Source organism: Tupaia chinensis, unplaced genomic scaffold (genome assembly GCF_000334495.1).
Source record: "Tupaia chinensis unplaced genomic scaffold, TupChi_1.0 Scaffold000037_20, whole genome shotgun sequence".
Classification (NCBI taxonomy): Eukaryota; Metazoa; Chordata; class Mammalia; order Scandentia; family Tupaiidae; genus Tupaia; species Tupaia belangeri.
In genome coordinates, this window is record NW_006159479.1 from 150,872 (window position 1) to 163,654 (window position 12,783).

General features: G+C 36.6%; 1 protein-coding gene across 2 annotated transcripts in view; it reads right to left on the reverse strand.

Moving 5' to 3' along the window:
* Nucleotides 1-12,783, reverse strand: part of CAB39L (calcium binding protein 39 like) — a 92,609-nt gene that overhangs the window by 47,344 nt on the left and 32,482 nt on the right. For both annotated transcript variants that reach the window (XM_014588260.2, XM_027772139.1), the window contains one exon: nt 8,289-8,407. In XM_014588260.2, the coding sequence (XP_014443746.1) occupies nt 8,289-8,407 (119 nt within the window). The remainder of the gene's footprint in view (nt 1-8,288; nt 8,408-12,783) is intronic.

Genomic DNA, 12,783 nt, shown 5'->3' on the forward strand with positions numbered 1-12,783 from the left:
TAAGATCTAGACTTACATTAGTAAGACATTAATGGATTTTCATAAAGTAGCCCGTTTTCTTTCCTTTTCTTTCTTTCTTTTTTTTTTTTTTTTTTTTTTTTTGCTAGAGGGTACTGTACTCATCAGAAAGAGGCAGAAGGACAAAGAGAGATGGAAAAGAGAAATCACTCTCATGGGAATGGTCACACCATAATTCCTTCTCCTCCATCTCTCCCCTATTTGGGGATTTTAGGCACAAGCATACACACATGACTGGTGTGTTTCTCAAGCTGTTTTAGTCCAGAACTCAACTGTGTGGCCAGCAACGTGGGATCCGGTTGCCTTACCCACCAGGCCTCGGAGCTGGCCCTAACTTACCTTTTCATTGCCTGTCACATCCCCCATTCCCTAGAGCATGCCATTCCCTCAAGTGGAATGCCCTTCTCCTGTGCTTTCACCACTAAGACTCTCATCTTTCAAAGTTTAGTTCAAATGTCACCTCTTCCTTGAAGTCTTTTCTAATCATATGTCATTCTGGGTTATTTTCTCCCTCCTTCATATGCCTGCAATAGTTTGTCTATAATTTCAATTTAGCATGTTACTCATTTGGCATTATGTAAATTACAGTAAATTGTTATACATCTGATTTCATCACCTCATTACAAAGATGTTTCACTTAACCTGTCACTTTTCTCTTTCTTCCTCTATCCCTGACTCCAGTGTCTATTGCTTATGTGAGAACTTCAAAAAGTCTGTGGGAAAATGGAACTGAAGTACGAGTTTAATTTGGTGCAATTTTTTTTGAAATCCATGCATACTTTTTTCATAATATGCATTTTCTGTGAACTTTCTGAAGCTCCGTCATATTTATTATTACTTCCCCCCACCATTCCTAATCTCCGAAGAGGATGTATAATGTTTTCCACAACTAGGAAAAAAATGAATCTAATGAACCGCAAACTCTAAATTTGCTAATACTGGAAGACTCTGATGAGAGTCAAACTCTGGCTTATACAAAAAGCTGTGTGAGTTCTAGCCAATGTTTTCTCATTTCTTAATTCTATTTCCAAACTGAGACCATCTATAAAAAGTTTCCATTCCAACTTTTGGGTATAATTAGTTCTCTTTTTTCCCTTTCATTTGGTGAAGTTTATTGGAACCATCTGTGATGTACTGATGATTTATTCTTGGTTCTCTTGAGAACCAAGAGAACATTTAAAAAATACCCCTCTGGGTCAGAACACTTGTTATTTCATTCGAGTATTTTCTCCCCAACAGTGTCATTCGCTAAGATTCCTAACTTCTTAAACTTAGGAATATATTGGGATATACAGAGAAAGTCCTCATTTTCCTCAGTACTCTAAGGAATACTTAATTCAAATATATCATTTCAACCTGATTACTCTCTAGCATATTGACCTTTGATAGGTTTTTGCTTACCGTACAAAGAAGTGTCCCATACATCAAGACTATCTTAAGTTTCAAATTCCACTAACATTAATATCCTTAAGTCTGGTAAAGAATCAGTGTTTACCTCATGTAATCTATTCTGCTTATGTCTAAGCTTCCTAGCAGATCACCAATAAAAGTTAATCCAATGAATATTGGATCACTATTTTATAGAATTGAATCATATCTTCTTTCCTGATTCGTAGTTTGGATCAGTTAGACTAGACTACAGTTAACTGTGTCAGTATGGACAAAAAACAATAATATTAGGTCATTGGGAAAGTCATGACATACTTCTCTATGCAAAAATGTGTGATGACTTTCCCGAATACGTACATGTATTACACACACACACACACACACACACACACACACACACACACACATATACACGCACACACATACATATTTTTAAGCAGTCTCACTGAAGTAATGACAGCATATTAAAAGATCCCTTTCAAATTTAATGAAAGCCAAAATGTTAAGAATGATTGTGTCAGTTAGCAGTGAGCTACAGTAATTACATGGAAAATAGCTAGAGGAAAGATCTTATGCAAGAATATCTCAATTTAAGAACAAAGATTATATTATGTAAAGGGAAAAATGACTTTTGTTATTATTGCTGGAAGCAAACAATGTCAGGCAGTACTTGGAAAATTTTTGTAAAACACCATTCAACAAACACTTGGCAGCCTCAATACAGTCAAGAAGTTTTCCTTCTAATCTAGAAATGTTTGCTTAATTTAAAAATAATGAGTTAACTCTGACCATTGAAAAGGCTTAGAAGCAATAACAATTCAATATCAATAAGCATCTCTAGCATCCAAACTATAGTCTCTAAGAACCATTCCTCACTAAAAAGAACTAAGGTCCTTGGTAGAAACTCCAGGACTGCGTCAGGAAATGTCCAAGTTGGGCCCCGTATAAGTTGTTGCACTAGAAAATAAGGAAATTTTCACTATTTTGGTGACATCAACAGACATCACCCAGAGGACAGATGGTATGCAGCAATGTTCTGCAAAGCTGACCCACATGAGAAGGTTTCAGGTTCAGAGACCTCCCTAAACATGGTGGGCAGGCATGTGTCCATGAACCAAGTCTGGCTGAAATGGGGGGGTGGAGTGCAATGTCAAGACCTTGTAGGGGGATGCTGTCTCGTCTCTGACGCTCATGAGAGAAATAAACTTAAAAAAAGAAAAAAAATCTGAAGGACCCACAAACATTCAATTGAGCATTAAAAAGAAAAGTGTGTACACCTAGATAAAACATATGGAAACATTAGATCCATTAGATTAAATTCATTAGTTCATAATATACTAGAGTGGTGTGTATGTGTGTATATGTGTGCAGAGAGAGAGAGGGAGAGAAAGAGAAATAAAATCACTAGATGCCAGTAGAAGTTCCTAAGACAACAACTTATTTATCTCTAAACTGATAATAAAGAGAATTAAGTATTTACTCTGCCTATATGGTATGAATTATATTTTCTTAGTAATCTAATAGTTGTATGTGAAAGAAAGTTATTTTCTTATTTGTTTATTTATGTATCTATTTATTCATTTGGAGAGGCTTTTTGCTATAGAGCATGTGCACTCGCCAGACAGACAGAGAGAGACAGAGAAACAGGAAGCAAGAAATCACCCCCAAGGGGGGATGACCATGCCACAATCCCTTCTCCTTCATTCTCCTCTCAGGATCTTGGGCACGCACTTACATGCACCTGGTGTGAGTTTAAACCTCTGGGTCCAGGACTCGAACCGTGGTCGACTACATGGTAATCCAGCTACATAGCCGTTACGCCAACTGCTGGTCCCAGAAGAAAGTTATTTTCTATAAAACTATTCTCTATAAAATGTTTTATAGAGAATAAATGCACAAAGAATGATAGAATTTGAAAATTACCTTTTTGTAAACCCTAATGAAATGACTGAATCAGGCTGTGTTCGTCAATGGATGATAAAACAGTGCAAGGTAGATGGGAACTATTACAATGGATTAGACCATCACTATCTGGACTGTTTGTCCAATCTTAGCATTATCAAAAGTATATCCCCTGATATGATGAAATAGGAACTATATAACAACACCTACCAAATGTGATTGCCAAAAAAAAAAGTGAATTTGAATTTAATCAGATCTTGAAATATAATCTCAAGTCTAAAAATATGGGGGATAATATTGTAGAACAAATTAAATGATACTATGAGGAAGCAATCTAACAACTACAGAATGGAGGGCATCCTGTAGGATAACTGATTCAGTTTTTTAACAAGTCAATAGCTGAAAAATGTCTGTGTGGATATGTATGTGGGGATGCTATTCTAAAGGAAAAGGAACTTAAAATTTGTGAATTTAAAACCAAATATAATAAGTGTACCTTGTCAGGATCCTTATGTAAAGAAGCCAACTAGGAAAAAAAATTATTTTGGTAATCAAGGAAATTTGAATATAGACTGTATTACTTATTAAAGAATTTTCATAAATATTTAAAAGTACAATAATGAAATTGTGTTTATGTAGAAATTACCTTTTTATTTTTGAGATGCTTACTGAAGTATTTACAGAGTATTTATTTTAAAAAACTCAGGCTCTGATCCCCTCAAAAGGTGTGTGTGTTGGGGAGACAGAAAAAATAAACACAGCAAAATGGTGGTGGTTATTATGTTGGGTGATGGACTTTTTTTTGTGCTTTCTACTTTTGAATATAGTTGGAATTTTTGCAATAAACTTTCTTAAACAGGATTACTGGGAAAAATTTATGATTTTAACATTAGATTCTGGAACATCTGCCACTGGCCACAATTTTTTATGGATCACAGTTTAGTGACCTCATCCTTAAGTTTTCTCAGTACCCTGGAATGTCATTGCCTGAGCCAGAAGACAAATTCATTTAGAGTGAGAAAGTTCTTATTTATAACCTTTTCATAAAACTTGGGCTCCAGGTCCTTTTTTTTTTTTCAATTTGCTATAGGGCATATGCACTCACTAGAAGCAGAGAGAGAGAGAGAGAGAGAGAGACAGACAGACAGACAGACAGAGAAAACTAGAAAGCACTCCCCAGGGAGGATGGCCATACCGCCATCCCTTCTCTTCCATTCTCCTATTGAGATTTTAGCCACACACACATACATACACTGGTGTGTTTTCCAAGGCACTGGATCTAGGAATTGAACTGTGCAGAGGGCTATGTAGGATCTTGTCACCTTAACCACCATGCCACCAGCTGGCCCTGGAGGCTCCAGATTCTTTTTTTTTTTTTGGAGAAGTTTTTGCTATAGGACACGTGTGCTCACCAGACAGACAGTGAGAGACAGAGAGACAGAAAGTGAGAAATCACCTCCCAGGGGGGATGGCCATGCCTCAATCCCTTCTCCATTCTCCTCTCGGGATCTTGGGCATGCACGCACGCGCCGGCGTGAGTTTTAAGCCACCAGGTCCAGGACGCGAACCGTGGTCGACTACATGGGAGTCCAGCGACATATCCATTACGCTAACTGCTGGTTCAGGCTCCAGATTCTTTATATCATGTTTTATATCGCATATGCAAATGATTCTTCTTGGTTAAGTATCAATTTCTTTTTTATATTTTTTGTTAGACTTAATACAACATCTTATCTGTAAAATAGTATTATTGGAAGAATTAAATAATATAACCTAAGGAAAGACATCAAGTGAAATACCTTGCACATGACTCAATGTGTTATCTATAACATGGTATGTGAAGAAATGAAATAAGAGTTTTGATTAAAAATAGAAGATGATATGGGGCAAGCAGGTGGCATGGTAGATAAGGCACTGGACTCCCTTGTGGCTAATTATGGTTTGAGTCCTGGACCTGGCAGCTTGCTTTCTCACTTTCCCTTTCTCTTTCTGAGTCTTATTTAAAAATAATAATAAATAAAATTAAATAAATAATTCTTTTTAAAAATAGAAGGAGAATCATTATAATACAGAATAAAAATTGGAGAAGTGTACTCCAAATTGTTGATAACGGTGTCTCTGAGAGGGATTATGAGATGCACTCCCTTTTCCTATTACACATTATCTAAAATGTTTGACTTAAAAAAATAAATATATGTTACTTTTGAATCATAAAACAATTAACATATTTTTAAAATATCCACTCTCTTTGTTCCCAACATCAGTACTAAATTCTGGCCATAATTATCTCTTCTTTGGACTCTGCCAAGCTGGAAATCTCAGCCCCTAGCTCCAAGCCATTTTCTACCATGCCACCAGAATTCATCATGCCCAGTGATGGTGACTATATACTACCTGCAGAATGACATGCGAACTGCTTGGTAGAGCATGGAAGACTCTTCATAATCTGGTCTCAGCCTTCCCAGCTTTATATCCCATCCCTTTCTCTGACTTATACTGTGCTCCAGCCACTCCAGAATTCTTATCATTCTCCAAACAAAAAAATCCTCTTTATATTTTCACTTTCTTGGTTACTGCAACGAATATAAACAAAGTGATCTTAGAAAGCACATGATGAGGATAACAGAACTTCTGCTAATCAAGAGTATCTTCCCTGGGGCCAGCAGGTAGCGTGGTGGTTAAGGTACTGGACACCTCCACATGGCCGACCATGGTTCAAGTCCTGGACCTGGTGGCTTGCTTTTTCACTTTCCTTCTCTCTCTCTCTCTCTCTGGTCAAATTAAAATAAATGAGTGAATAAATAAAATTAAGTTATTAAAGAAAAATGAGCATCTGCCCTGTATTATTTGAGAAATATATTGGGCTATCAGGAAAATTATGATGCATTTTTCGCATAGAAGAACATTAAAAATATGTCATTATTTTCCTGATACCCTAATATTTATCTTGTGGTAAAGCCATACCATTTTGGGATTCAATTTGTTATAAAAGTTCAACTAATAGATAATACAAATGTATTTTCCTTTCTGAAAATGGGAGACACAATTCTCCACTAAAATATTATTCTGTACTAAAATCCAAAGTCATCATAATCTAATATGTGGTTAGATTATTAATAATCATAATGTAAATGTGATTATTAATAAAATTTTAAATTGTGATAAAGCATATAAGGAAGACAGAGGAAAGAAATGGAATAATAGCAGCAGTAAAAATAAATTATCACCTAGTTCATTTTTTCAAAGACTTTTTAAAAATCAATAAAGGGGAAAATTAGCCAGTGGCACACACCTATAATTCTATCTACTTCTATCTACTAGAGAGGTTGGCAGGAATAGCACAAGTTCAAGGCCAGCCTGGGCAACATGACATGACTCTGTCTCTAAAATATTTTTTAAAAGAAAAATAATTAGTAGAATCAATTGTTTCTAAACAGAAGTAAAGATGACAAAGTTCATGAATAAATAAGTGAACAAAAAAAGTGGTTGTCTTTTGGAAATAGGACTGAGAAATTGATAAGGAAGAGGCAAAGAGCTACCGTTTGTTAGTGTATCTGGGTTTTAAACTGTGTGTTATGTATTATTTGGATATAATTAATTATTTAAAAATGTACATGGAGAGGAATTGGACATAAGTGAGAACTAGGTATGGAACTGCAGAATTAAAAACAGAAATACAATCAAATAAAAAGAGGGCTAGCTGTGGTGTGGAAGTTAATGTGGCTAGATCCCACATGTCCTACTGAATATTTAAGACCCAGAACCAGAAGCTTAAAAAAGACACCAGGCACATGTGCATGCATGTCCAAACTCCTAAGAGAAGAATGGAGGAGAAGGGATTATCTGTTTTGCTCACATTTCTGTCTCTCTCTGATACATGTACCCTAAGCAAAAAAAAAAAAAAAAAAAAAAAAAAATTTTTTTAGAGAGATTTTTCAAGAAAAACAAAAAGTGAGAGACAGAAAGTGAAAAATAACCCCCAAGGAGGATGGCCATGCCACAATCCCTTCTCCTCCATTCTCGTCTTGAGATTTTTGGGCCAGTTCTGCAGCTTGAGTCCCAGACCTGGTAGCTTGAAAAACATGCTGGGTGCACACATGTATGTGCCCCAAATCCCGAGAAGAATGGAGAAGAGATTGCAATGTAGCCATCTCTCCTTGGGGCGATTTCTCTTTCTCTCTCTCTCCCCCCAGTGAGTGTACACACCCTTTGGGAAAGCTAAACTATATGATATAAAATACGATACAATACAATACAATATATAAAATAAAGTACAAAGAGCCATGCTGATTTGAAATGGTGGAGTAGAAAGATAGAGAAGGTGAGGAAGAAGACAGCTGCCACCGTCTTGCTATACCTGATCTCCAGTAGCTAAAATGCCCAAAAAGCATTGGTAAATTATTATACATAAAAAAAAGTAACCAGGGGTTCTATTATTTAGCTTGATTTCAGTTCTTTGGCTCCTCTATACCCACAAATACATATAACAACTTTTTCTATTTCCATTGTATAAGCATTCACCTTGGCTGATGCTAGCTTCTGGGAGAATTTATATATGGATATTTGAGTTCTCAGAACCAGAACGTGTGTGTGTCTGTGTGTGTGTGTGTGTGTGTGTGTGTGTGCATAATGAGAGTACCGAATCTCATGCAAAGTAGGGAGCCGGCAGCTAGGGATGGGGCAGACTGAGAAGTATAGCAATACTCTAATAGGAAGAGACGGACAGAGTAGAAAAGAGGAGGAAAGAGAGGTAGTAAATGGAAACAGAGCATTTAGAAACATCAACATGAGAAGAAAGCATTTTGCTGCAGCCTAAGTAATCAATCACAGAGGCAGATTTAGAGGGCGACCTCAAGCAAGGCAAATATCTGTACTGCAGTTCCACAAGGGAACCAATTGCATCTCCAATGAGGCGAACACTGTTACTTTCAACAACCATTTTAAACTCAAACCTACTTGAAAGGAAGGCATGCACCTACCCTTTGAGAAGCATAAACAGGATATGAGGATGAGCACTAATGTACTCCACAGTGGGACTCCGGGTGCCTATCTGTCTTCTCAGGATGTTGTTAAATATCTGGGTCACATCTTTTTTTCCCTGTTAAAGAAACAAACAACCATTAAATTGTATACTTTAAGTGGGTAAATTATATGGTATGTGAAATATATACGCATATGTGCACATACACAGAACTAGTACTAGCCTTTATATTATGTGAAAATATTCATGTAACTCTTTGCATATAGCTTTAACAAGTCCTTTCAAACACAGAGTCTACAAAATAGATAGATGCACTCCTTCCCACAGGATTTGCACTGTGGGAAATTTGACCATTTGCAGCAGTTCATTTCTCACAGTAATAAAACACAAGGCACAGAATATAAAATAATGAATATAATAAAACTGAATTCCTTAATTTTTTTTTACCTTTTAGTTTAGTCAAGAAGAAAATTACGATTAACATTTTTAAAATCTAGAAATGAGGAAGAAAAAATATGAAAAGAACCTAGAATATATTAAAAACTATCAAAACTTAATAGCATAGGAAACCAACAATCCAATTAAAAAATAAGTGAGAGACATAAAGAGACATTTCACCAAAGAGGATATACAAACAGCAACAAGCACTTAAAAGATATGCAGCATCCTTTGCCATTAGGAAAAGTACAAACTGAAATGAGGTTACAGTACTACATACCTTTCAGAAGCCCTGAAATAAATAATAGCAACAACATCAAATGCTGGCACGAATGAAGAGAAACTGCACTCATACATCGCAGTGGAAATGTGAAACAGTAGAATCAGTCTGGAAATACTTTAGCAGTTGCTTAAGAAGCTAAGCAGACAGACAACTACCAATAGAGGAATTGCACTCTTGGCATTTATCACAGAGAGATGGAAACTTACATTCAGGCAAAAGCCTAGCCATGAATGTTCATAGCACATGTATATGTAATAGTCAAAAGCTGAAAGTAACCCAGAAATTCTCTAACAGGTAAATGGTTAAACCAACATTGGTACATCCATACTAAGTACTACCACTTAGCAATAAAAGGGAACAAACTATTCGTATATACAATGTCTCCGATGAATCTTGAGGAACTATGCTGAGAGAAAAAACAAAGTCAATTCTAAAAGTTTACACAATCTATGGTCCCATTTACATAACATTCTTTAACTAAAAAAATTAAACTTGGTCATTAGAAAAGTCATGACATATTTTTCTATGCAAAAATGCATCATGGTTTTTCTGATGACCGAATAGAAATGAGGAACAATTTAGTGGTTTCTAGAAATCAGGGATGGGGAAAGAATGGGAGTGAGAGGTGGGCATGGCTATAAAAGGCCAACGGGGGAATACATGTGGTGATGGGAATTTTATATATTTATATTTTATCAATGTCAATATCCTGATGTGTTACTGACATAGTTTTTCAAGATACTACCTTTGGGGAAATTGGGTAAGGTACATGGGATCTCTATGTTGGGAGTGGGTCATAATGTAAAGACCTTTTTGGAGTGTTATCTCTCTGTCGGTCTGTCTGTCTCTGTCTCATGGAAGAAATGAATCAATGAACATGGGGGGGGCAACTAAAATTTATAAAAATAAAGAGTTAGGGGGGACCAGCAGTTGGTGGAATGGCTATGTTGCTGGACTCGCATGTAGTCAATTGCAGTTCGAGTCTTGGACCCGGTCACTTAAACTCATGCCAGGCATGTATGCGTGCGTGCCCAAGATCCCGAGAAGAGAATTGAGGAGAAGGGATTGCAGCATGACCATCCCCCTGGAGGGGTGGTTTCTTGTTTTCTGTGTCTCTGTCTTTCGGGCGAGCACACACACCCTATAGCAAAAACCTCTCCAAAAAAGAAAAATAAATAAATAAAATTTAAAAAATAAACAAAGAGTTAGGAACAATAAATATATCCAGAATTGGGTATGATTAAATGAGAAATTGGAAAATCCAAATGTTGGCAGTGATAAAATATAAGAAATATCTACAGAAATATCTACATGCTGCTTTCATTTTATTTCATGGAGAGAAGTAGAGGAATGGAAATGCAGGAGGAAGACTGAGAGTACGAGAAGAAGTAAGAAGGTGAGGGAATTGGTCAGGAAGAAAGATGGATTGAGAAGAGGAGACACAGAAAGAAAGGATACACAAGAAAGCAAATTATATCTTCTTTTAAGAAAAAAACAATCCTAAAATCCAAATTGTAAGAGGAAATTAAGAGGTAGGTAAATCTTCAATTTAAAAGGACACTTCAGAATTGGTTGCTCTATTATTTCAAAATACAAAGCAACACAAGTACTACATGAATTTCAGTTACACAGATGTTAAAAACTATATTTGTTGTATAAAAGAAGTACAGCTATAAACATTAATACATTTTAAAATAAAGAAATCATGATCTGTTCAAATCTTTCCAGGCCCTGCAGGGTAATACTGCAGAGTAAGTGTCAACCCTCTTTGAAATGTCATAAGAGCATGCTTTTCATACTTCCCAGTAAAATGCCACAAGAACATTTCCATACAGCATTCCAGCAGCAGAAATGAAGCTCCACAACACTCTACCCAACTTTCACACAGAGGAAACACTCTTCTAGTTCATTAACAAGTGTGTGCAAAGGCAAAGGAACCCCCCTCTGGATAATAACAAAAACAAGTTCTGCTACCAGGGACCTTCCCAAAGCCAACAAAAAGATTAGAATGGAAGGGACTAGAGAAAACTGAAACAGATACAAGATAGTGAAGGATGATCTCTATATTATATGTGATTTTTGTTGCTAACCATTTCTCACACTTAATTAACAGATAAAGCCTCAACCATTTCAAAACCAGTTTTCTGCAACCCTCAGGCTGCCAGATCTAAAGCTCTGGCCTAGAAATGGCCAGTAAAGAGAGAAAAGAAAATAAATAAAGGGAAAAGAAAAAAAAAAACTCAAAACATCTTTTTTTATTACTTTTTTTTAACATGTATTTATTTATTTATCCATTTATTTGTCATGATTTTCAAGTCACCAGGTCTGGGACTCAAACTGCAGTCAGCCATGTGGGAATCCAGTGCCTTAACCACCACACCACTTCGATAACAAAGAAACAACATCTAGAAATGAGCAAAGATACCTAAAATTAGCAGCAATTCTAATACCACATATGATGTAATTGATCAAATCTGAAACCTGAAAATTTTGTTTTAGCTGGTAAATTTAAGAATGGTCAGGCCTAGCATGAGCTATTCAGCAATTATTTATTACATGTTCTGGAATGAATGATTGACTGGTGTATTTGGAAGTATCAATAGAAATCAAACAGGAAAAGAGAGAATAAGCAGGGTGGGGGGAAGGTAGTGAGCAGCAGTCACAGCAACCAGAAGTAACTACTGGTAAGGAGCATCCCTTACTGACACAGATGAGAACAAATGAGAGGAAAGAAGGGAGAAATTAGAAAACACCCACTTTAAAATTATAGCCACTGAAACCAGCAGATGGCGTAATAGTTATATTGCTGGACTCCCACATAGTCCACCACGGTTCGAGTCCCAGACCTGGTGGCTTAAAACTCATGTTGGACACGTGTGCGTGCATTCCCAGAATCCCAGAGAAGAATAGAGGAGAGGGGATTGTGGCATAGCAATCCCAGGGGTGACCGCTCACCTTCTGTCTTTCTGTCTCTGTCTCTCTAGTGAGCAAACACATCCTATAGCAAAAATCTCTCTCTCAAAAAAATATTATAGAGAAGAAGGTTCCACATGGCTCCTGTGAACTAGGTATTGCAGGGCACAAGAGAAATGAAGACTTTCTACTGATAATTGAGCCTCCAGCAAACAAGCTAGCGTGATCACAACAGAACGGCAACGAGATTCTAGTTCACCTCTGTCTGCTTGCTCCTGAACATTCAGACTGAATTTCAAGAATTTGAAAGAAACACACCATCCATCAGATGACAAGAAATCACCTCCAGATCACGAGAAATATGGGAAAATGAGAAAATACCTCTCCTCCAAGGGAAAAGAGTAACTCTTGTTCTTCCACAAGCAATTCAGTGAAAATCATGGAAATGTCTGATAAGGAATTTAGAACATTCATAATGTCAAAGCTAACAGAGATGGAAGAGAAGAGAGACAATGAACTGCTAAAGAGAAAGGAGAAAGAAGTTGATGAGTTCCAGGAGATGAGGAAATTCTTGCAAGATCTAAGAGAGGAATTACACACTTTACAAAAGACTCAAACGGAACTGTTAGAGATGAAGTCTATAATACAGGAAGTCAAAATCTCCCTTGAAAGTATTAAAAGCAGACTAGATCATTCAGAAAATAGAATCTCAGATAAAGAAGAGAAAATGGCTGGCCTGGAAAAATTCACCACAAAGACTGAGAAAATAGCCCCAAAATTTGAGAATAATATACAAGAAGTACTAGACACCATCAAACGTCCAAACATCCGGATAATTGGCATTCCAGAAGGTGAAGAG